This window comes from Tachyglossus aculeatus, chromosome 4 (assembly GCF_015852505.1).
Source record: "Tachyglossus aculeatus isolate mTacAcu1 chromosome 4, mTacAcu1.pri, whole genome shotgun sequence".
In the NCBI taxonomy this organism is placed as follows: Eukaryota; Metazoa; Chordata; class Mammalia; order Monotremata; family Tachyglossidae; genus Tachyglossus; species Tachyglossus aculeatus.
Window position 1 is genome coordinate 17,750,211 of NC_052069.1, and position 20,599 is coordinate 17,770,809.

A 20,599-nucleotide genomic window follows, 5' to 3' on the forward strand; every position below is an offset into this window, starting at 1 on the left:
CGGTGACGGGGCGACGCTCGGAGGCGCGCGCCTCGTGCATAGTCACGATTGGCGCTGCCGCGCGCGCACGCTCCTCATGCATATTAATGATGGGCGCGGCCTGAAGCCGGTGACAGGGCGACGCTCGGCGGCGCGCGCCTCGTGCACAGTCACGATTGGGGCTGCCCCGCGCGCGCCCGCGCCTCATTCATATTCATGATGGGCGCGGCCTGAAGCCGGTGACAGGGCGACGCTCGGCGGCGCGCGCCTCGTGCATAGTCACGATTGGCGCTGCCGCGCGCGCGCGCCTCGTGCATATTCACGATTGGCGCTGCCGCGCGCGCGCGCCTCATGCATATTCACGATTGGCGCTGCCGCGCGCGCGCGCCTCATGCATATTCATGATGGGCGCGGCCTGAAGCCGGTGACGGGGCAACGCTCGGAGGCGCGCGCCTCGTGCACAGTCACGATTGGGGCTGCCCCGCGCGCGCGCCCGCGCCTCATGCATATTCATGATGGGCGCGGCCTGAAGCCGGTGACAGGGCGACGCTCGGAGGCGCGCGGAGTGCATAGTCATTATTGGCGCTGCCGCGCGCACGCGCCTCATGCATATTCACGATTGGCGCTGCCGCGCGTGCGGGCACGCGCCTCATGCATATTCACGACTGGCGCTGCCGCGCGCGCGCGGGGGGGCACGCGCCAGGCGGAGGGCGGGGGGAGGGAGCGCGCGCGCGCGCGCGATTGTGAGGTGGCGATGACGCACGTTCCGGGCTTCTTAAAGACCTGAGGCGGCGGCCGGGCCGGGCGGAGAGACGGTTAAAGTCCGCTGCGGGTGCGCGCCCCCGCGGCCCGATGAGGGGGTGAGGGCCCGCCCCCCGCCGCCTGTCACCGGCTCGGCCGCTCCCTCCCCCCTCCCGGGGCGGGCCATGCAGGATGAGCTGCTGCTGCTGCTGCTGCAGGGGCTGACGCCGGCGCGGGAGCGGCCGCCGCCCGCTCCTCCTCCTCCTGCTCCTCCTCCTCCTCCTCCTCCTCCTCCTGCCGAGCCGCCCGCCCCCCGGGACGCGGCCAAGCCGCGGCAGAGGCAGCTGAGCGGCCAGAAGAGGAAGGACTTCAACCAGACGCCAACGCCGCATCCTCCTCCTCCTCCCCATCAGGAGCAGCAGCAGCAGCTCCTCGCCCCTCCGCCGCCGGCTTCTCCTCCGCCTCCGCGGCAGCCGCCCGTCCAGGTGGGGCCGTCCGGGCCCCAGCCGCAGCGGCCGCCGCAGCCCCTTCCCGTTCCCGTTCCCGTTCCCCTCTCTCCGCGCCCCGGTCCGGGCCCCCTCGGGGCGGTCCCCTTGTCTCCCCCCGATGTGGGGGCGGCCGCCGGCCGTGGTCCCGCTGTGAGCCGGTGGCCGGCGCGCCCGCCGATGGAGCCCCCGAGCCACCACCCGCTGCTGGGCCCGGGAGCGGGGGCCGGGGGAGCCGGGGCGGGGGCCGGGGGCGTCCTGCTGCCGGGCGCGGCCGGGGGCTTCGGCGGCCTGCAGGGGCCCGACCTGTCCGGCCCCGCGGGCGGCGCGGCCGTTGGGGCGGGGGGGCCCGGAGGGCCTCCCGGAGGCGGCGGCGGCGGTTCGTCGTCGCCCCCGCCCCCGCCGCTGCCCGGCTTCGGCACCCCGTGGGCCGTGCAGCCGTCGCCCTCGCCGCCGCCGCCCCAGCCCCAGCAGCAGCAGCAGCAGCAGCCGCCGCCGCCCCCGGGCCCCATCAACCCCCCGCCCCCTGCTCCTCCTCCGCCGGCGGCGGCGGCGTCGGCGCAGCCCGGCCCGGAGCCCGACAGCAGCTACTACCCCGGCATCCCGTCGTCCATCAACCCGGCCTTCTTCCAGACCTTCTCGGCCGTGTCCCCGCACGGCCCCTGCGCGGGGATGAGCGGGGGCGGCGGGGCCGGGGGCTTCGGGAGCCCCTTCTCCGCGGCCGCGGCGGCGGCCCCCCCGCCCGCCATGACCTTACCGCCCCCGCCGCCGCAGCCTCAGCCTCCGCCGCCGTCTCAGCCTCCCGCTGCCGCTCCTGCTCCTCCTCCTCCTCCTCCGCCGCCTCCGCCGCCTCCTCCTCCTCCTGCTCCGCCGCCTCCCCCTCCGCCGAGCCGCCGGTCCCCCGTCAGCCCGCAGCTCCAGCACCACCAGGCCGCCGCCGCCGCCGCAGCAGCCGCCGCCTTCCTGCAGCAGAGGAACTCCTACAACCACCACCAGGTAAGCCAGACCGCTCCGATCCCGGGACAGTTGTCACCCCCCGTCCCGGCCCCGGAGGGAAAAAGCGTTTAAAAAAGACCCCCAGAGCCGAAGGTGAAGGGTTGAGATCCCGGTTGGGGAGGGCGGCGCCGGAGGACCTGCCTGCCCCGGCCGTCCGTCCGTCCGTCCGTCCGTCCGCCCCGACGTGTCTTGCCTTCGCTCCCCTGGGGTGGGAGGGGGCAGCGGGCTCCGGGAGCAGAGCCGGGGGGCCCAGCCCTGTCCAGCCCGCCGCCCCTCTGTCCGTCCGTCCGTCCGCCCGTCAGTCTGTCCGTCCGACCGACCGGCCGGACGGCCCCAACCGGCCCGGGGGGAACAGCCCTGTGCGCCCGGCTCCCGTCGGACGGCGGGCCCGGCCGCTGCCGGGGCAGGACCCCGGGCTGCCCCCTTCCTCCACCGACCCCTCCCCGGGATCAGGGCCCTGCACACCCGCCGCCCCTCTGTCCGTCCGTCCGTCCGCCCGTCAGTCTGTCCGTCCGACCGACCGGCCGGACGGCCCCAACCGGCCCGGGGGGAACAGCCCTGTGCGCCCGGCTCCCGTCGGACGGCGGGCCCGGCCGCTGCCGGGGCAGGACCCCGGGCTGCCCCCTTCCTCCACCGACCCCTCCCCGGGATCAGGGCCCTGCACACCCGCCGCCCCTCTCTACCCACAGCCGCGTCTCGGGGGGGACCGGGTTGTTCCCAGACTCGAGTTGGTGCCCTCCGGTAGCCTCCTTTCCTTTCCTTTCCTTTCCTTTCCTTTCCTTTCCTTTCCTTCTAGACTGTGAGCCCACTGTTGGGTAGGGACCGTCTGTATATGTTGCCAGATTGTACTTCCCAAGCGCTTAGTACAGTGCTCAGCACACAGTAAGCTCTCAATAAATACGATTGATTGATTCCTTCCTTCCCTTTCCTTTCTTTCCTTTCTTTCCTTCCCTTCTTTCCTTTCCTTTCCTTCTTTCCTTCCTTCCTTCCTTCCTTTCGTCCCTCCCTTCCTTCCTTCCTTCCTTTCCTTCCTTCCTTTCCTTTCTTCCTTTCTTCCTTCCTTTCCTTTCTTCCTTTCTTCCTTCCTTTCCTTTCTTCCTTCCTTCCTTCCTTTCCTTTCTTCCTTCCTTCCTTCCTTTCCTTTCTTCCTTTCTTCCTTCCTTTCCTTTCTTCCTTCCTTCCTTCCTTTCCTTTCTTCCTTCCTTCCTTTCCTTTCTTTCTTTCTTCCTTTCCTTCCTTCCTCTCTTTCTTCCTTCCTCTCTTTCTTCCTTCCTCTCTTTCTTCCTTCCTCTCTTCCTTCCTTCCTTCCTTCCTTCCGAGGAGGAGGAGGAAGAAAGGTTGGTCGGGTTTCATCCAGAGGAGATTCCCGCACCCCTTTGGGAGGCGAATCCAGAGGGACATTTAGAAATAAATGAAGGTGGGCTGAACTGGGCTCCGGGCTGGCCGGCAAAGGGGCGCTTAGTTAGGGCCGCCCGCCCTGCCGGCCCGCTGCCCCGCCTGCGGTTTCCAACCGTTTTGACGGAACAGTAACGAAATCTGAAATACGGAGGAGCCCTCCCGTGCCGGGGACTCCCTCTGTTCCTTCAAGGTACCTACCGCGGATGGTAATTCTGACGACGCCCCCCCTCCCAACCCCCTTTCTGGTGCGGGCCCTGTTTGTTTTATTTTGCATGTCAAAGCCCAAGATGGTCGTTTATCGTTGGACTCAATGAGTTACAAGTGTAAAAAAAACAAACAAAAAACTACTAGTACGTATTGGTCACTGCCGATGAGTTTGGGGCTTTTCGAAACTCTTTTACACACCTTTGACTTGGGTGACCTTGAACAAGGCGCGGAGTAGCTCTTTGCCTCAGTTTCTTCAGCTTTTAAGGTGGACTCTTGCCAGGAACCATTTGTTGCGCGGTCACCATGACCTCTAAATGTTTCTTTCGGACCCTGTCGTGGTAAGGTGATTTTATTTTAAAAAGTAAGACCTTTAAAAGAACAGGGCCCTTACACTCCTGCTAAAATTCACTGGATAAAAGTGTCTTGCCCTGCGGTCCGGGGAGGTGCCGCGTTGGCTTGTGCCTTATTTGAGATGTGAAAAAAAAGTATAAAAATTACTCCGACACGAGGGATCAGCAACCAGTGATGCAGTGCGAGATATTGAAACGACAAAAACAAAGCTTTTGCTTTACTATTTTATAATACGGTCTAGAAGAATAGCTTCTTCGCATTCCAAAAGTGCCCAGCCCTCACAGTGTCCCAAAGTGATCACTCCAGTTTTCAGAGCTAATTACGGTTTTGAATTTAATGCTTCTTGTCAGGCCTGTCTAGGATGGTAGCAGCGGCGTTTCAGGGGGAATATTCATTGTTCTTGTTAACTTTTGGAGGAGACTGAGTTCTTCCGAGACCGCGGCTGTTGCTAGCGTAGACGTGTATGTTTCTAGGTTTCTGGAACATGAGGGAATTGAATGATGACTTGCTCATTTTCGGAGGTACTGATTTCTTCCCCGGGTAATCGAGCCGGGTTTATCTCAGTGGATCCACCTGTAGGTCCTACAGGCGACTGCTCAGGAGCCATAAAAAAAAGTCTTGGATTTATTTCAAGTTACGAGTTAAGAGCGAAACTCTATTTTCCAGGAGGGGTTTCTTTTTATTTTTCCCTCGGTAGCAGTAATAGCCCAGGTTTATTACATCCTCTTCAAACCAGACTGTCCTACTCTCCTTCCAACTCCCTCAGTCAAAAAGTTTCTATAAGAGAGTAGCCCCGAAGGTACCGTGAGCCCTTTCTGTAGCCGCAGTACTTGCTTTAAAGCATGGGATCGACGTGCTTGGTTCCGTATTTAGGAAACTGATGCTTGTCATTGGGTCGTACGTGTTCTGAGTATATTGGTGAGATTTATAGTCTGGAATTCCCTTTATACTTCCATCTGTTACTGTACAGTTTCTTTCCCGAAAGGGGAGGGGGGAGTAGCCTTATGAAACAGTCCGTAGAAGGCCTCTTTTAGCAATGACCGCGCAACAGGGACTTGATTTATTCTAGTGAAGTATCCACGAGATGATTCTAAATTCTTACATAACATTACGTGAGCTTTTTTTTTTTTCTCGTTTAGCTATCATGGGCCCATTGGAAATGTATTATTGAGCGCCTTCGGTGGAATGCCCCTATCTGCCTTTCTGCGGCTTGTTAGACCTGTCTTAGTAGCCGTGTACCGCTTTGGAAACTTTCAAGCGTTTCCCGAGTAATATAATTGGGTGTGTCTCTCCAGCCTCTTCTGAAGCAGTCCCCTTGGAGCAACCATCAGAGTAGTGGCTGGAGCACGGGAAGCATGTCGTGGGGAGGAATGCATGGCAGAGACCATCGCAGAACTGGAAACATGGGGATTCCAGGAACTATGAACCAGATTTCTCCTCTGAAGAAACCATTTTCCGGTAATGTCATAGCCCCGCCGAAATTTACTCGCTCTACGCCATCACTGACACCCAAATCGTGGATTGAAGATAACGTCTTCAGAACGGACAGCAACAGTAATACTCTCTTACCCTTACAGGTAAGAATGGTGTGTAAATAGAGAGTATTTCTTAGGCCGAGGTTTGGAAGTAGCCAGGGTGGTGGGGGTGGTGGGGGTGGTGGTGGTGGTACCTTTTTAAAACTCAAGACTGAGCAAAGCGGACTGTTGAGCCGTTGCCTAGTTAACGGGTGCTAAAACTATGTCTGAATTTGAAGGAAGGAAACTCAGAACGAAACGCATCACCCTAAGTGAAAAGTGAAGAACGAGTTTCGTGTGTGATAGAGATTGTGCGTTCCAGTTATATTCCGTATCTGTTTTTAAAATGTGTCCGTCAGTGCTCGAAACTGGAACTTCGCAAAGAAAGCACAGCCGTTACCGTGCTTGCTAATCTGTAATAAAGCCGCCAGAACTCCCTTTAACGGGAATTCGGCGGTGGTCACGGTTGTGACTCTCCTTGGCTGTAAGCGGCGAGGGTGTCGATGATGGGCTTTTCTCCGTACAGCCCTGAGAGTGCCCTGAATGAGGGCAAGGGGCCCCTGACCTTTCTCTTTAGTCACTCTGTGTCAGAGTGGACTTGCCGCCGGCTTTATCAACCCACGTAAACTCCGTGGCTTAACAGTTCGGTGGTGTTAACGGCATCACCTGCCACTTCAGGTCCCGTCTCCCGCTAGAACCGTAGGCTCCAACGGCTAATGCAGAAGAAGATTTTTCTTCTGAAATCCCATTGCGCTGATTGGGGGCGGCTAAGAAACTGCTACAGGGAAAGGGATTTTTTGGTGGCTGTGTATTTTTTTTTTTTGGAGGGTGGGTGTGGGGAAGAGAAGAGAACTGCTCATTTCTGATGAAAACTTCTATGCTATTGAAGGTGAGATCTAGTTTGCAGTTGCCAGCTTGGGGCTCAGATTCACTCCAAGATAGTTGGTGCACTGCAGCCGGATCATCCAGAATAGACCAGGTAGGCTGCACAGCGAATATTTTTCAGGACTTTGGCCAGGAGTGTAGTATTTCTGTACAAATGACTAGGACTGTCACAATTGATTACTTCTGACTCTGAGAAATTGCTCAAAAAGATGTGCTGAAAGACACGGTGTCTTTTCAGGAACACCCGCTAGAAATGGTTTATGTTATGTTCGTTTTGGGATGTTAAAACATTTTATGTCGGTGTATTTTTGCACCGTACTCAACCGTAGTTATCGTTTTCTTTAACAAACTTTGGTTAGTATTGAATTACGTGTTTATGCAAGGTGGGGGGGCGGGCACGGGGGTGGGGGGATGGAGGTATGGCTAAAACAGCGGGGTAATCAGCACCTGAATTTGTTTTTTAATCCCGAATGCTCTTGTTTTTAGATGGATTGGGATTTAGATTCACTAAAAATCAGTATGCCGTGGTTTTATTCCGGCAAACCCATCTGCTTAACTGCTAAACGCCTCACTAATACTTTATAGGATTATTCAGTCAATACATTGTCATGAAGCCTGTCATTTGCTGTAGGATGTCTCTGCCTGATGATATCACCTCATGATTCAGTGTCTTCTCCAGATGCAATCAAGGGATTTGCCAGTAAATTAAAAGCATCTCTATCATGAGAAGCGGCGTGGCTCAGTGGAAAGAGCCTGGGCTTCGGAGTCAGAGGTCATGGGTTCAAATCCCGGCTCCGCCAATTGTCAGCTGTGTGACTTTGGGCAGTCACTTCCCTTCTCTGTGCCTCAGTTACCTCATCTGTAAAATGGGGATTAAGACTGTGGAGCCCCCCGTGGGACAACCGGATCACCTTGTAACCTCCCCAGCGCTTAGAACAGTGCTTTGCACATAGTGAGCGCTTAATAAATGCCATCATCGTCATCATCAGAACAAAAGCCTGGTTTTAGCACATGAAAAGAACGGTACTATCACCTGGTGGGTGCTCCACTCCCCCCACCCTGCTCCGGGGGCCGTAGGGCTAGTGGTTGGAAACGACCTTTAGCCTCCTGCCTAGCTGGCCCCATTTTCAGGCCTCCTTAGGATAAAAAAATATCGTCCTCATCCCTCTCTGCCTACCAGGCACTGGGGGACTGGATTGGGCCTAGTCTCCTTGCAGCAAAATAGGCTTGAGAGGCAGAATTCACCTTTCCCAGGCCACAGAGCCTCCTGGACCAACCACGTATCCCGGCCGCCACCTCAGTAGTCAGAAGACTGAGTGCCGGATGCCGGCCAAAGGGCAACGAGGAGGGAGTCATTAGAAAAAGAGAGGAATTTGGGGTGCTGCGGATGGGGAAGTGTCACAGGGTGGAAAGGTCAGTGAAATGCCACCTTTACATAGGTCATTACTGTCTTCTGAGTCTTTAACCCTCCCTCTCTAAGTTGTCCTAGGCACATGCCCAGAGCCTTAGGATTTTTTTTTTTTAATGCTAAATAAGTTAAATTGTTTGCCTTTGTCAGTACTAAAAGGGTCTTTATTTTCATGGTGAAAGAAGGTTAATGTGAGCCTGGAGCAAATCTTCAAACCAGTAATGCTTCTGCCAGGGCTGGAGTTTGGGTTGGACCTTAGTGACATGAGCTGCGCTTACTTTTGTGCTGGGTATGCTTCTTGCCTTAAAAGGTTGAAACATTCCGAGTGGCGGTTCTTACCACAAGTTACAAATGCTGGACAAAGTATACTACCGTCTTGTAGCTTTTCAGATAAATATAGTGCTCTCTTTTAGTAGCTTTAGAGGAGCAGAATAAAGTCCTGGGAAACTAATTGTGTAATTACAAGAACATCGGCTTGGGGTGGAGGCAGAGGTAGAAAGGTTCTTTGCAGTGTACTGCTCCTGTCCTCCTGTCATCTTTTCAGTTGATCTTAATGACCCCCAGGCTTTCGGGAGAAGAATAATAACAATAACCGTAATCATAATTATAATGATGGTATTCGTTAAGCGCTTAACCATGTGCGAGGCACTGTACTAAGCGCTGGGGTGGATACAAGCAAATCAGGTGGGATGCGGTCCCTGTTCCATGTGGGACTCACAGTCTCAATCCCCATTTTATAAAAAGATGAGGTCACTGAGACCCAGAGAAGTGAATTGACTTGCCCAAGGTCACACAGCAGACACGTGGTGGAGCTGGGATTAGAACCCATGACCTTCTGACTCTCGGGCCCATGTTCTATTCACTGCACATAATAATAATAATAATCGTGGTCTTTAAGCGCTTACTGTGTGCCCCAGGCACACAGTACTTCAGCCCTGGGGTGGAAAAGAGCAAATCCAGTTGGCCACAGTCCCTTGTCCCACCTGGAGGTCACAGTCTCAATCCCCATTTTACAGATGAGGTGACTGAGGCACAGAGAAGTGAAGTGACTTGCCCAAGGTCACGCAGCAGACAAGTGGCAAAGCTGGGTTTAGAACCCATGACCTTCTGACCCCTAGGCCGTGCTCTTTTCACTACGCCATGCTGCTTCATGATTATGCTGCCTGCTCAGTAAAAATGCTTACTTAAATGGTTTACAGATATCACTGTTGGATTTTTTTTCCTCCTGAATAACCCTAATAATATTTTAAGTAACAAATAAATCCATATCTGTGAGATTTGTTTTCAGAAGCTTAAAATCAAGAGCATTTATTAACCTAATTTTAGCAGTGTGACTTTAGATGAGTGTGTTTTTTTGCAAGCAGGCTGAAAAATAGTATGCAAGAAGGTCGTTTTTAGACCTCTGCTCCCTCTGCAGCTTCTTGCTTGGTCCAAAAATGTAAATTATTTTCCACACATGCCTTAGCTTTTATCAGCTACACACACAAGGCTGAGACCTGTGTCATCAGATTCATTTAAAATCATAAGCGGAGGAAATGTCTGCAAAACTTTTCTGGCTTTGGTTTTATCTCTTCTAATATCCTCTGAAATATTTTTAAGATTCAAAAAAGAATAAATTAATAATGGTATTTTATTTTGAGCATCATCATCATCATCATCATCATCAATCGTATTTATTGAGCGCTTACTATGTGCAGAGCACTGTACTAAGCGCTTGGAGCACTGTTCTGAGCACTGGTTTAGATCAGAGTTCATCAAGTTGGACACAACCTGTCCCACAGAGGGGCTCACAGTCTAAGAAAGCTCAACAACATTAGTTTTAAAGTGAACTATCGTATGCCACAAATCAGAATTTTGACAAATATTACACTTCGGCAGGTAGGAAGCATCCGAAGCCTACATGTTTTCATCATGATAGATTCTTTGTTTAAAGGCGTCTGATCTCCTGGAGACTGAGCCCCTTCATTTTTAAAACTCAGTCTTCGAAGTTAGGTTAGTGTTCCAGACTTTGTATTTTCCCTGCATATTTTGAACCAAACACTGTTAGCTGGGAAAAGTTCTACCAGCAATTCCTGTTTCTCCGGGTAGAATGTGCTACGATGTCAGAAGAAATGATCGTAAGCAAACATGTGGCATCCTTGGAGACACATGTGTTAAATCCTGAGTGTTCTGTAACGTGTGGTTCTCCAAGAATGCAGACCCCACATTACAGGAGAGCTGAATGGGCTGTCAAGGTCTGGAACACTAACCCAACTTTAAATGCTGAGTTTTAAAAATGAAGGGACGCAGTCCACAGGAGAGCAGATGCCTTTAAACAGAGAATCTATCAAGATGAAAACATTTTAGGCTTTTAAACTTTCAGCATCTTGTTGTCATTCCCATGCCTTATAGTTAAGATTCTAGTTTAATTCAATCGAATAAAATTAGGGGGTGGCCAGAAACTAAGAAATTAAAAATTCACATTTCAAAGTAGATGATGAAATTGAATAGAATTGCTTATTCAGGACAGATTCAGTTATAGAACAAGTGTCTAGGTGAGGTTTGTTTTTTTTTTTTGGTTATGAATTGACACTTGCTCCATTTTTTGATATTTAGGATTTTAACATGGAGGCTGTGTACTGCCAGTAAGGGATAGAATGAACTATTTTTGTGTCCCGGTGATTTTATTGTCTCTAGGAGGCAGGTAGAATTACAAAAAATAAATAAATAAAAATTAAAGGACACCTCCATTCATGAGTGGATAACTATAGTTCCAGTTTTGTGTGGCTGATGGTCATCATCACAATCATAATAATGGTATTAAGCGCTTACTAAGTGCCAGGCACTGTAGTGAGCTCTGGGGTGGATACAAGAAAATCGAGTCCCACGTCAGGCTCACAGTTTCAATCCCCGTTATACAGATGAGGTAACAGAGGCATAGGGAAGTGAAGTAACTTGGCTCATGGTCACGCACCAGACAGGTGGCGGGGCCAGAATTAGAACCCATGACCTTATGATTCCCAGGTTCATAGGCGTGAGCCTGCTGGTACTCGCCCCAGTTTTTCATAGTGGCTGGAGATTTAGGGAAAAATGCTTTACCTGCCCAACTTCCAGGGTCTAGATGGCATTGCTATGGAACTGCAGATGAAGGATGCTTTAGTTTGGGAATGACGAGAATTAAAGGAAGAGCTAGAAGGTACTAAATACAAGATACCCCACTTAAAATATGGGGAAGAAAAAAAAATGAAGCATTGATCTAAATGTACCCTGCATTAAGTATTTCATGATGAATGCACAATTATCATCGACTCAGTCTTACTTAGCGCTGTGTCAGAGCACTCTTAATAAGTGTTTGGGAGAGTATAATATTCCCTACCCACAGTGAGGTACTAGCTCATCCTTGAGGACACAGTTTTCCCATCCTTTCTATTGTTTCTCAAAATGGAGAAATTCTGTGAATGTCCTGTATTCATTCATTCAATTGTATTTACTGAGCGCTTACTGTGTGCAGAACACTCTACTAAGCACTTATCTGGGCATCCCTCCTCCCTTTACCCATGTTACTGATGATAATAATAACTATTATTATTGTGCTGTTTGTTAAGCACTTACTACGTGCCAGGCACTGTACTAAACGCTGAGGTGGATACAAGCAAATCAGGTTGGACACAGTCCCTGTCCCACATGGGGCTCACAGTCTTAATCCCCATTTTATAGATGAGGTACCTGAGGCACAGAGAAATGAAGTGATTAGCCCAAGGTCACACAGCAGGCAAGCGGCGGAGCTGGCGTTAGAACCCATGACCTGTATATATGTATATATGTTTGTATGTATTTATTACTCTATTTTATTTGTACATATTTATTCTATTTTATTTTGTTAATATGTTTTGTTTTGTTGTCTGTCTCCCCCTTCTAGACTGTGAGTCCGCTGTTGGGTAGGGACCGTCTCTGTATGTTGCCAACTTGTACTTCCCAAGCGCTTAGTGTACAGTGCTGTGCACACAGTAAGCGCTCAATAAATGCGATGGAATGAATGAATGACCTTTTGAATCCCAGGCCCCGGGGTCCAAACAGTATGCTGTGCTGCTCCCCCTCACTGATCGCAGCCTCCTCCTCCCCCAGCTGCCCCATCTTGTCCCCTGGTAAGCCTTCTGTGGTCACACCTCCCTCTTCATCCCACCTTTAGCTATAGCTAGGGTGTTGATGTTTAGGATTTACCCCAGTCTCTGCTCCGGAATCCTCTTAATAATCAGCCTTCTTTGGGGCCAGGTTCGGGCCTACCAACTCTACTGCGCGGAGTGGTGGACAGAACACCGGCCTCGCAGTCAGAGGGTCATGAGTTCTAATCACGGCTCCGCCACCGGTCTGCTGGGTGTGACCTCGGCAAGTCTCTTCACTTCTCTGGGCCTCAGTTCCCTCGACTGTAAAATGGGGATTGAGACCGTGAACCCCACGTGGGACGGGGGCTGTGTCCAACCCGATTTGCTTGGATCCACCCCGGTACTTAGTACATCACCTGGCACATAGTAAATGCTTAACAAATGCCGTTAGTATTAGTATTACTGCATTGTAGTCTCCAAAGCGCTCCGTACCGTGCTCTGCCTACAGTAAGCACATAATAGATACCACTGATTGAGTAAACCTTTCAAATTAACCTTAGAACACTTTTCACTGCCAAAGTGAACGTCGCTTGATTTAAATCAAAGTTCTCCCTCTGTCCACTTGATGTAGCATATTTTTGTGATTCATTCATTCGTATTTATTGAGCGCTTACTGTGTGCAGAGCACTGGGTTCTGGCGATACCCCCCTGTGTATTTTGAATGTGGTCTCTGGAAGTCACTTAGATGTATCATAAATATTTGGTTATGGGGGATTTTCCCGTGAAAGTGGTTACTTTATTATAAAGAGTGTTGGTTCCCTGGGGAAGTGGTGGTTGTGGTCAATTTTCGCTTGCCGCGGTTTGTCTTGCTCCAACAAAACGTCTTCGTTATAATATAAATCGACATCTGAACACTGATTTTTTTTCACTGATGCTGGAGCTCGATGCCTTCACTTAAGCAGGGTTACCCTAGTGTGGCTCAGTATGCCATTAGGGAGCTAGAAATGTGCTCACTCATTTAGTCATTTTTTTTGCGTTAGTCAAGTGCTGGGACAGGAGTAATAATTACTAAGGAACATTTACCTAGGCAGCTATGCTTTGTGTAAAAGTGAAAGTTAAAATTAAAAACCTAATTTTTACCTGATTTTTAAAAAAGAAAATTCACTTGGAAAATTACCCCATAACCATAAAAAATGCAATACCGTAATTATAAACCATAGCTTTGATATGACTGCTTTAAAATTTTTTTTACCCATTTCAGAAATTACCTCCCGAAGCACTCTGAAATCCTGTGCAACCATTAGGTATGGATCCTGGGGATGAAAAATTTGAGGCCCGGAATCCTAGCATAACCGATAGGGAAATAGAGAAATATCATTCCTGAATGCTATTGATGTAGTATTAATAAAAGGTTATATTGAAGAACTTCAGAATATAATTGCCGAAGTCCTGTTTATATTGGGGCTACATCTGCACAGCTCTGTAAAGCTCCCAACTTCAAAAGGATAACAAATGCAATGCTTTAAACTAAAGAAAAGGTATAGGTACACCCTTGATCAGGGTCATTTAGTTTAAAGATTTTTAGGTAGTGATTTCTCGGGTGACTCATCACAGTTTTCATTCTGACGCGTGTGCTTCCAAGGCCAAAATTATTTAACTTTTTTCACGGCCCTTGGAAGAAGATTATTGAGATGTGGAAAGCTAGGAAATGATCTTTCAGAAATTTCTCTTGTTATCATTGTTACTATCTTTTCAGTCTTTATTTAGTATGTGTGTAGCATCTGTTTTCCGAGCACTCCGCTTGACGGTTGAAGGAAGGGTCCCTAATGCAGTCCTGCCGTATTTCTTCAATTAATTATTTCTCAACCAGTCTAAGCATAATTTCTAGCCTTTTTTCATAGGTCATTCCTTCTGACCTTTGATCATCTTTGGTTACCTTTACCAATTCTTCTGAATCACCCCAAATAATTTGTCATAAAGAATCCAGGCTTAAAAAAAAAATAATTATTTCATTACCCTCTTGTTCTCCTCTTCTCCAGTAAGAATTGGTGACGTTAGACACCGAGTCATGTATTATTCAGGCTTATCCGTTCTGTTATGTTAGTACCTAGTGTTAGTTACATGTAGAATTCTGTGATCTTAAGTTTTTGACACTTAGTCAGTTGGTAGTGTGTCCGCCAAATGTTAATTATATTGCAAAGCAGGTGGTGGTAAAAGAGTTCTTTAATCAGGTTGCTTCATTTTTTTTTTCTTTTTAAGCCTCTTCTCTGTTTCCATAGAGTTCCACAACGATGAGCCCTAGGCCATATTGCGGTAATTCTCAATACCTACTGGCTTTTGCCTTTCTCAGTAGGGTGTTCATGATTATATTAAAGCTCTCCCATGTCTCCTAGGTTTTATTCTTTCTGACTTACAGACTCTCACATTCAAAACCCTTTACTGTCTATAAAACGTGATGACGAGTTTCCCAATCCCCTTTTATTTCTGAAGAAATAGATGCTCAAGTTGAATATTCTTTGCCATTTACTTAAAGTGGTATAAGCTTAGCTATTTGTTTTAATGGCATCGAAATGGGCACGTAGGAGAAGCAATAATGAACGACCTGTAATATTTAACTGAAACCATTTGAATGTTGAATATCTTAAACCATTTCCATAGTGTCTCACAGAGGAAAGCTGAGAGGTCATGTAGTCCATTTTCCTGCTCTAGGCAATTTTGTTTCTGCACTTAAGAAATTTGTGTGGGATGCAACAGATGGTTAATGATGTTAACCTAAAAACTAATATGTTCGTTAAAATAGCACCGGTGTTTTCTTTGTTGAAGTAGAAGCTCAGTTCGTGATAAAACACAGGGTTCGGTAGGAAGGCAGGTGGGTGGGGGGTGATAAGGGGATCTCATTGACAGTGTTTTATTAAGCTTAAAGATCATCGCAATCCAGTAGGGTTGCCAGATGTCTCGTGTATTTGGCCTTTTCCCATATTTCATTGCTTTGGCCTTTCCCAGAAAGATGTATTCGGCGGATGTGCTGATATCCTGTGATCTCAGCACACATTGCTGGGCTTCAAAATATTTTTTTCTTCAAATTAATTTTTCAGTTGTTTAGATGATTTTTCTTCCAGAGTGTGCCCAGGTGTAACAGCAGCCTATCTAAACCGATGAATCAGTAGTATCTTTTGAACACTGTATCTGGTGCGTGGGAGAGTAAAATACTTGTAATTGACAGTGCTAGAACCTAGAGTATATTTAGTATTAAACTCATTCTAGAAGTCCCTCCTACTTAAGAGTGTGAGCCCTGTGGGAAAGGGACTGTGTCCAACTTAATTCACTTGTATCTATCCCATTGCGGAGAACTGTGCTTGACACATAGTGAATGGTTAATGAATACCATAAAAAAAATCCAGCAATCCAGTAGGCTTAAAATTTGATGCGTATGTTTAAAACATTGGATCTCTTCCCAGTCTCCCTCATTTGGAGAGCCCCTTGAGTTGGAGGAAAAGATTAAAACTTCTTATCTCTGCCAAAGGTGCGTCAGGCGGCTAAGTGCTTTTTATTCATTCAATCATATTTATTGAGCGCTTACTGTGTGCAGAGCACTGTACTAAGCGCTGGGGAAGTACAAGTGGGCAACATAGAGACGGTCCCTACCCAACAACGGGCTCACAGTGTAGAAGGGGGAGATGGACAACAAAACAAAACATGTGGACAGGTGTCATCAGAATAAATAGATGTCAAGCTAGATGCACATCATTAATAAAATAAATAGAATAAAATAGTAAATATGTACAAGTAAAATAGAGTAATAAATCTGTACAATCATACAGGTGCTGTGGGGAGGGGAAGGAGATAGGGTGGGGGGGATGGGGAGGGGGAGAGGAAGGAGGGGGCTCAGTCTGGGAAGGCCTCCTGGAGGAGGTGAGCTCACTCAGTAGGACTTTGAAGGGAGGGAGAGAGCTAGCTTGGTGGATGTGCAGAGGGAGGGCATTCCAGGCCAAGGGGAGGATGGAGTAATCGCTTAACAAATACCATCCTCATCATCATCAGCATTGACCTGACTACATTTTTCAGTCAGTAATAACTGTTGGGGTTATCTCCTGTGGGCAGAGTGCTGTACTAAGCACTTGGAAATTTGATTAAGAGAATATGGGTCCCTGCCCTCAATCGATCAAAGAGAGTATTTTGGTGCTAGAAGAGCATATCAATCTGCAGCCTAAAGGGGTAGGCTGGACACAGATTATTTACAGGATGAGAAAGAAGCAACTCTCCTGGCCTAGTGGTTAGAGCATGGGCCTGGGAGTAGGGGGGAACTTGAGCAAGCCACTTAACTTCTCTGTGCCTCAGTTAGCTTGCTTGTAAAATGGGGATGAAGACTGTAAGCTCCCTGTGGGACACGGGCCATTTCCAACCTGATTAGCTTGCATCTACCCCAGTGCTTAGTACAGTGCTTCGCTCATAGAAAGTGTTTTAACAAATACCACTAAAAAACCCCGCAAAACCAACCTTACACAGCTGTTGGCAGAAGTAATCAATGGTATTTACTGAGCCCTTACTGTGTGTTGAGGCGAGAACATACAGTATAATTGGTAGCACTTTCTGAGCCCACAAGGAGCTCACGGTCTAGAGGGGAAGGCAAACATTAAAATAAATTACTGAGCATGGAAGGTTAAATGGATAAATAAGCTTTGCAGGTAGATTAGATCAGAACACTTAGAGGTTCCAATGTTCATCTACTCCTGATTTATCAGCTTTTGTATAAGAACAGTTGGGGAGAGTTTATAACATTGTGCAAGGAGACTTCTTGTCTGTGGTTAATATGGCTTTCTTTAAAGTCTTCGTGCTTCAGAGTTAATTTGATTATATTGACACACTCATTGGAGAGCAGGTTTTTGGCGAATTATTCAGAATGCGACTGTCAAACTTGGAGAAACACTTAGGCAGGACAAGACTTGGTTTCAGAAAACTGCAGCATGGTGAATTCAGTGTCCCGGGGACACACTTCATCATAATCACCAATGATATTTATTGAGCACATATTGTGTGCAGAGCCCTCAGTGATTGGGAGACTACAATATGACAGAATTGGTAGACAGTTTCCTGCCTGCAGTGAGCTTAAAGACTTGAAACTTGCAGGCTGGGTTCTTATAGACTCTCCCAAAATCCACCCCTGACTAGCTTCTGATTTCCCCGTCCTGATCGCCCTTCCTTCTGGGTCACCTAGGCATTTGGGAATGTGTGCCCCTTAAGTTCTTTGTTCCCCACCTACAGTGTGGAGGTACATAGCCTCCTACTCTGCTGCTTCCCCCATCTGTTAACTTATTTTAATGATGGTCTCCCCCACTAGAATGTAAACTCCCTGAGGGAAGGGAATGTGTTTATCAGGTGTATTGTATTGTCCTTCCCCCAAGCCCCTAGTTCAGTGCTCTGCAGATAGTAAGTGCTCAAACACTACTGACTGGCTGAGTAGTGCTGAGAATATGCTATGTAATTATAGGAAAATAGTTTAGAACTATGACACTGTAAAGGACTTTGAGAGGTCATCTAACACATTCCCCTGCTTTCGCTCAGGGCCTCTAAATAGCAAACCTACAGCTGTATTTTCTAGTACCCCCATGACAGATTGATGAATCAGTGGTATTTACTGAGCATTTACTGTGTACATCTTCAACCGTTCGCTCTCCAGTGGCTTCTTCCCCACTGCTTTCAAACATGCCCATGTCTCCCCTATCCTAAAAACACCCTTCATTGACCCCACACCTCCCTCCCATCATCGCCCCATCTCCCTCCTACTGTTCCTCTCCAAACTCCTTGAGCGAGTTGTCTACACCTGCTGTCTCAAATTCCTCTCCTCCAGTTCTCTCCTTGACCCCCTCCAATCTGGTTTCCATCCCCTTCACTCCACAGAAACCGCCCTCTCAAAGGCCACCAGTGCTCTCCTTCCTGCCAAATCCAATGGCCCCTTCTCCATCCTAGGCCTCCTTGACCTCTCAGCTGCCTTCGGCACTGTGGACCACCCCCTTCTCCTGGAAACGTTATCCAACCTTAGCTTCACTGACTCTGTCCTCTTCTGGATCTCCGCTTATCTCTCTGGCTGTTCCTTCTCAAGTCTCCATCACGGGCTTCTCCTCTGCCTCCCAGCCCCTAACTGTGGGGGTCCCTCAAGGTTCAGTTTTGAGTCCCCTTCTATTCTCCATCTGCAATCACTCCCATGGCTTCAACTACCACCCCTATGCAGATGATACAGATGATACCCAAATCTACATCTTCAGCCCTGATCTCTCTCCCTCTTTCCAGTCTCCCACCTCTTCCTGCCTTCCAGACGTCTCTGCTTGGTTGTTCTCTCGTCACCTCAAGCTTAACATGTCCAAAATAGAGCTCCTTATCTTCCCACCCAAACCCTGGCCTCCCCCGACTTTCCCATCACTGTAGACAGCACCACCATTCTTCCTGTCTCTCAAGCCTGTAACCTTGACGTTATCTCTTACTCCTCTTATTCATTCATTCATTCAATCAATCATATTTATTGAGCGCTTACTGTATGCAGAGCACTGTACTAAGTGCTTGGGAAGTACAAGTCGGTATCATATAGAGACGGTCCCTACCCAACAACGGGCTCACAGTCTAGAAGGGGGAGACAGACAACAAAACAAAACATGTAGACAGGTGTCAAAATCATCAGAACAAATAGAATTAAAGCTATATGCACATCATTAACAAAATAAATAGTAAAGATGTACAAGTAATAGAGTAATAAATCTGTACAAATACATATACAGGTGCTTTCGGGAGGGGAAGGAGGTAGGGCAGGGAGTGGGGAGGGGGAGAGGAAGGGGGCTCAGTCTGGGAAGGCCTCCTGGAGGAGGTGAGCTCTCAGTAGGGATTTGAAGGGAGGAAGAGAGCTAGCTTGGCGGATGTGCGGAGGGAGGGCATTCCGGGCCAGGGGGAGGACGTGGGCCAGGGGTCGATGGCGGGACAGGCGAGAACGAGGCCTAACGGTGAGGAGATTAGCGGCAGAGGAGCGGAGGGTGCGGGCTGGGCTGGAGAAGGACAGAAGGGAGGTGAGGTAGGAAGGGGCGAGGTGACGGAGACCCTTGAAGCACTAAGTGATAGATTTGTTTTTTAATTTTAATTTGTTTTAGTATAGTATCTAATTATCAGTGTAATGGTTCTTCAGTCTTCCAGGGAAAAATGCCCTTCTGAAGTACCTACCATTATCATTTCAGGTTTGGGGGATTTTGTTCCCTAATTTTAAGTGATGAACAATGGACTTCACATGGGCCTGGAGCTTGGAATAATAGTTATTCAGTAATCTTTTTCAATAAACATCCACTTGCAAATTTGGAGAAGCAGAGAAGTAGTGTGGTCTAGTGGCTAGAGCATGGACCCAGGAGTCAGAAGGACCTGCTTTCTAATCCCGGCTCCTCCACTTGTCTGCTGTGTGGCCTTGGGCAAATCACTTCACTTCTCTGGGCCTCAGTTACATCATCTGTAAATTGGGGATTGAGACTGTGAGCCCCATCTGGGACCTGGACTGTATCCAACCTGATTATCTCGTATCTACCTTGGCACTTACAACAGTGCCTGGCATGTAGTAAGCGCTCAACAAATACCATTTAAAAACTGAAATTGGATTGTTTGGATATATAACTTGATAATTTTCAACAAAATTCAGGGATGGCCAGAGAGGGAATAGGTTGAGGTTTTTGTTGAACTGTTGAAGACATCCACTTGAGAAGTGGATGAACTTCTTTAATTAATTAACTAAACTAATTTATATGTCACCTTCCTACCAAGACAGGTTAGGGAGCATTGTTAACTTGACCCCACCTTGATTCTTTGAAACTTTTTGCACACGCAAATTAGATTCCTGTTTCAGTGAGTGGAAGGGTGATAAAGTTCCGTGTTCCTTGGCAATACTGAAACTGCCACAGCAGTGAGAAGCAGTATGTCCGTAACCACCTCAAAATCATAAAGTTGCATTAAAAGTGTTTTGAAAGCCTGTGGCCTGTTTGTTGCATTTAGTGTACGTAGATACTGAAAAAAAGAATGCCCCTGTTCCACTTTTGGATCTCCCCTTATTTATTTTATTTTGTTTCTTATTTGAAGAATGTGAAACAAAATAACTATAGTGCCTGATTGTCCCATTTCAGACCCTCTCCTCACTTTGAGAGTCTTTAATTCGGCAGGGACAAAGAATGGCAGGGGCTGGGCTAGGGCACTAGCTGGGAGGCTGCATGTCTAGCTCTCCTCCAGCAAGTGTGGGCCTAAAATGTACTTAATAATAATAATAATTGTGGTACTTGTTGAGCACTTACGATGTGCCATGTACTGTTGTAAGCACTAGGGTAATACAAGCTGATCAGGTTGGACACAGTCCCTGTCCCACAGGAGGCTCACATTCTTTATCCCCATTTAACAGATGAGGCAACTGAGACCCAGAGAAGTGAAGTAGTAATGATGGCATTTATTAAGCGTTTACTATGTGCTGTTCTAAGCGCTGGGGAGGTTACAAGGTGATCAGGTTGTCCCACAGGGGGCTCACAGTCAATCCCCATTTTA

General features: G+C 48.6%; 1 protein-coding gene across 1 annotated transcript in view; it reads left to right on the top strand.

Annotated features, from left to right (window-relative positions):
- The first annotated feature begins 584 nt into the window (after nt 1-584).
- CPEB2 (cytoplasmic polyadenylation element binding protein 2) overlaps nt 585-20,599 on the top strand; it is an 87,865-nt gene continuing 67,850 nt past the window's right edge. Inside the window, exons 1-7 of the mRNA XM_038745605.1 lie at nt 585-613; nt 761-950; nt 1,002-1,584; nt 1,741-1,934; nt 2,004-2,201; nt 5,453-5,734; nt 6,561-6,650. Of these exons, the coding sequence (XP_038601533.1) occupies nt 585-613; nt 761-950; nt 1,002-1,584; nt 1,741-1,934; nt 2,004-2,201; nt 5,453-5,734; nt 6,561-6,650 (1,566 nt within the window). The remainder of the gene's footprint in view (nt 614-760; nt 951-1,001; nt 1,585-1,740; nt 1,935-2,003; nt 2,202-5,452; nt 5,735-6,560; nt 6,651-20,599) is intronic.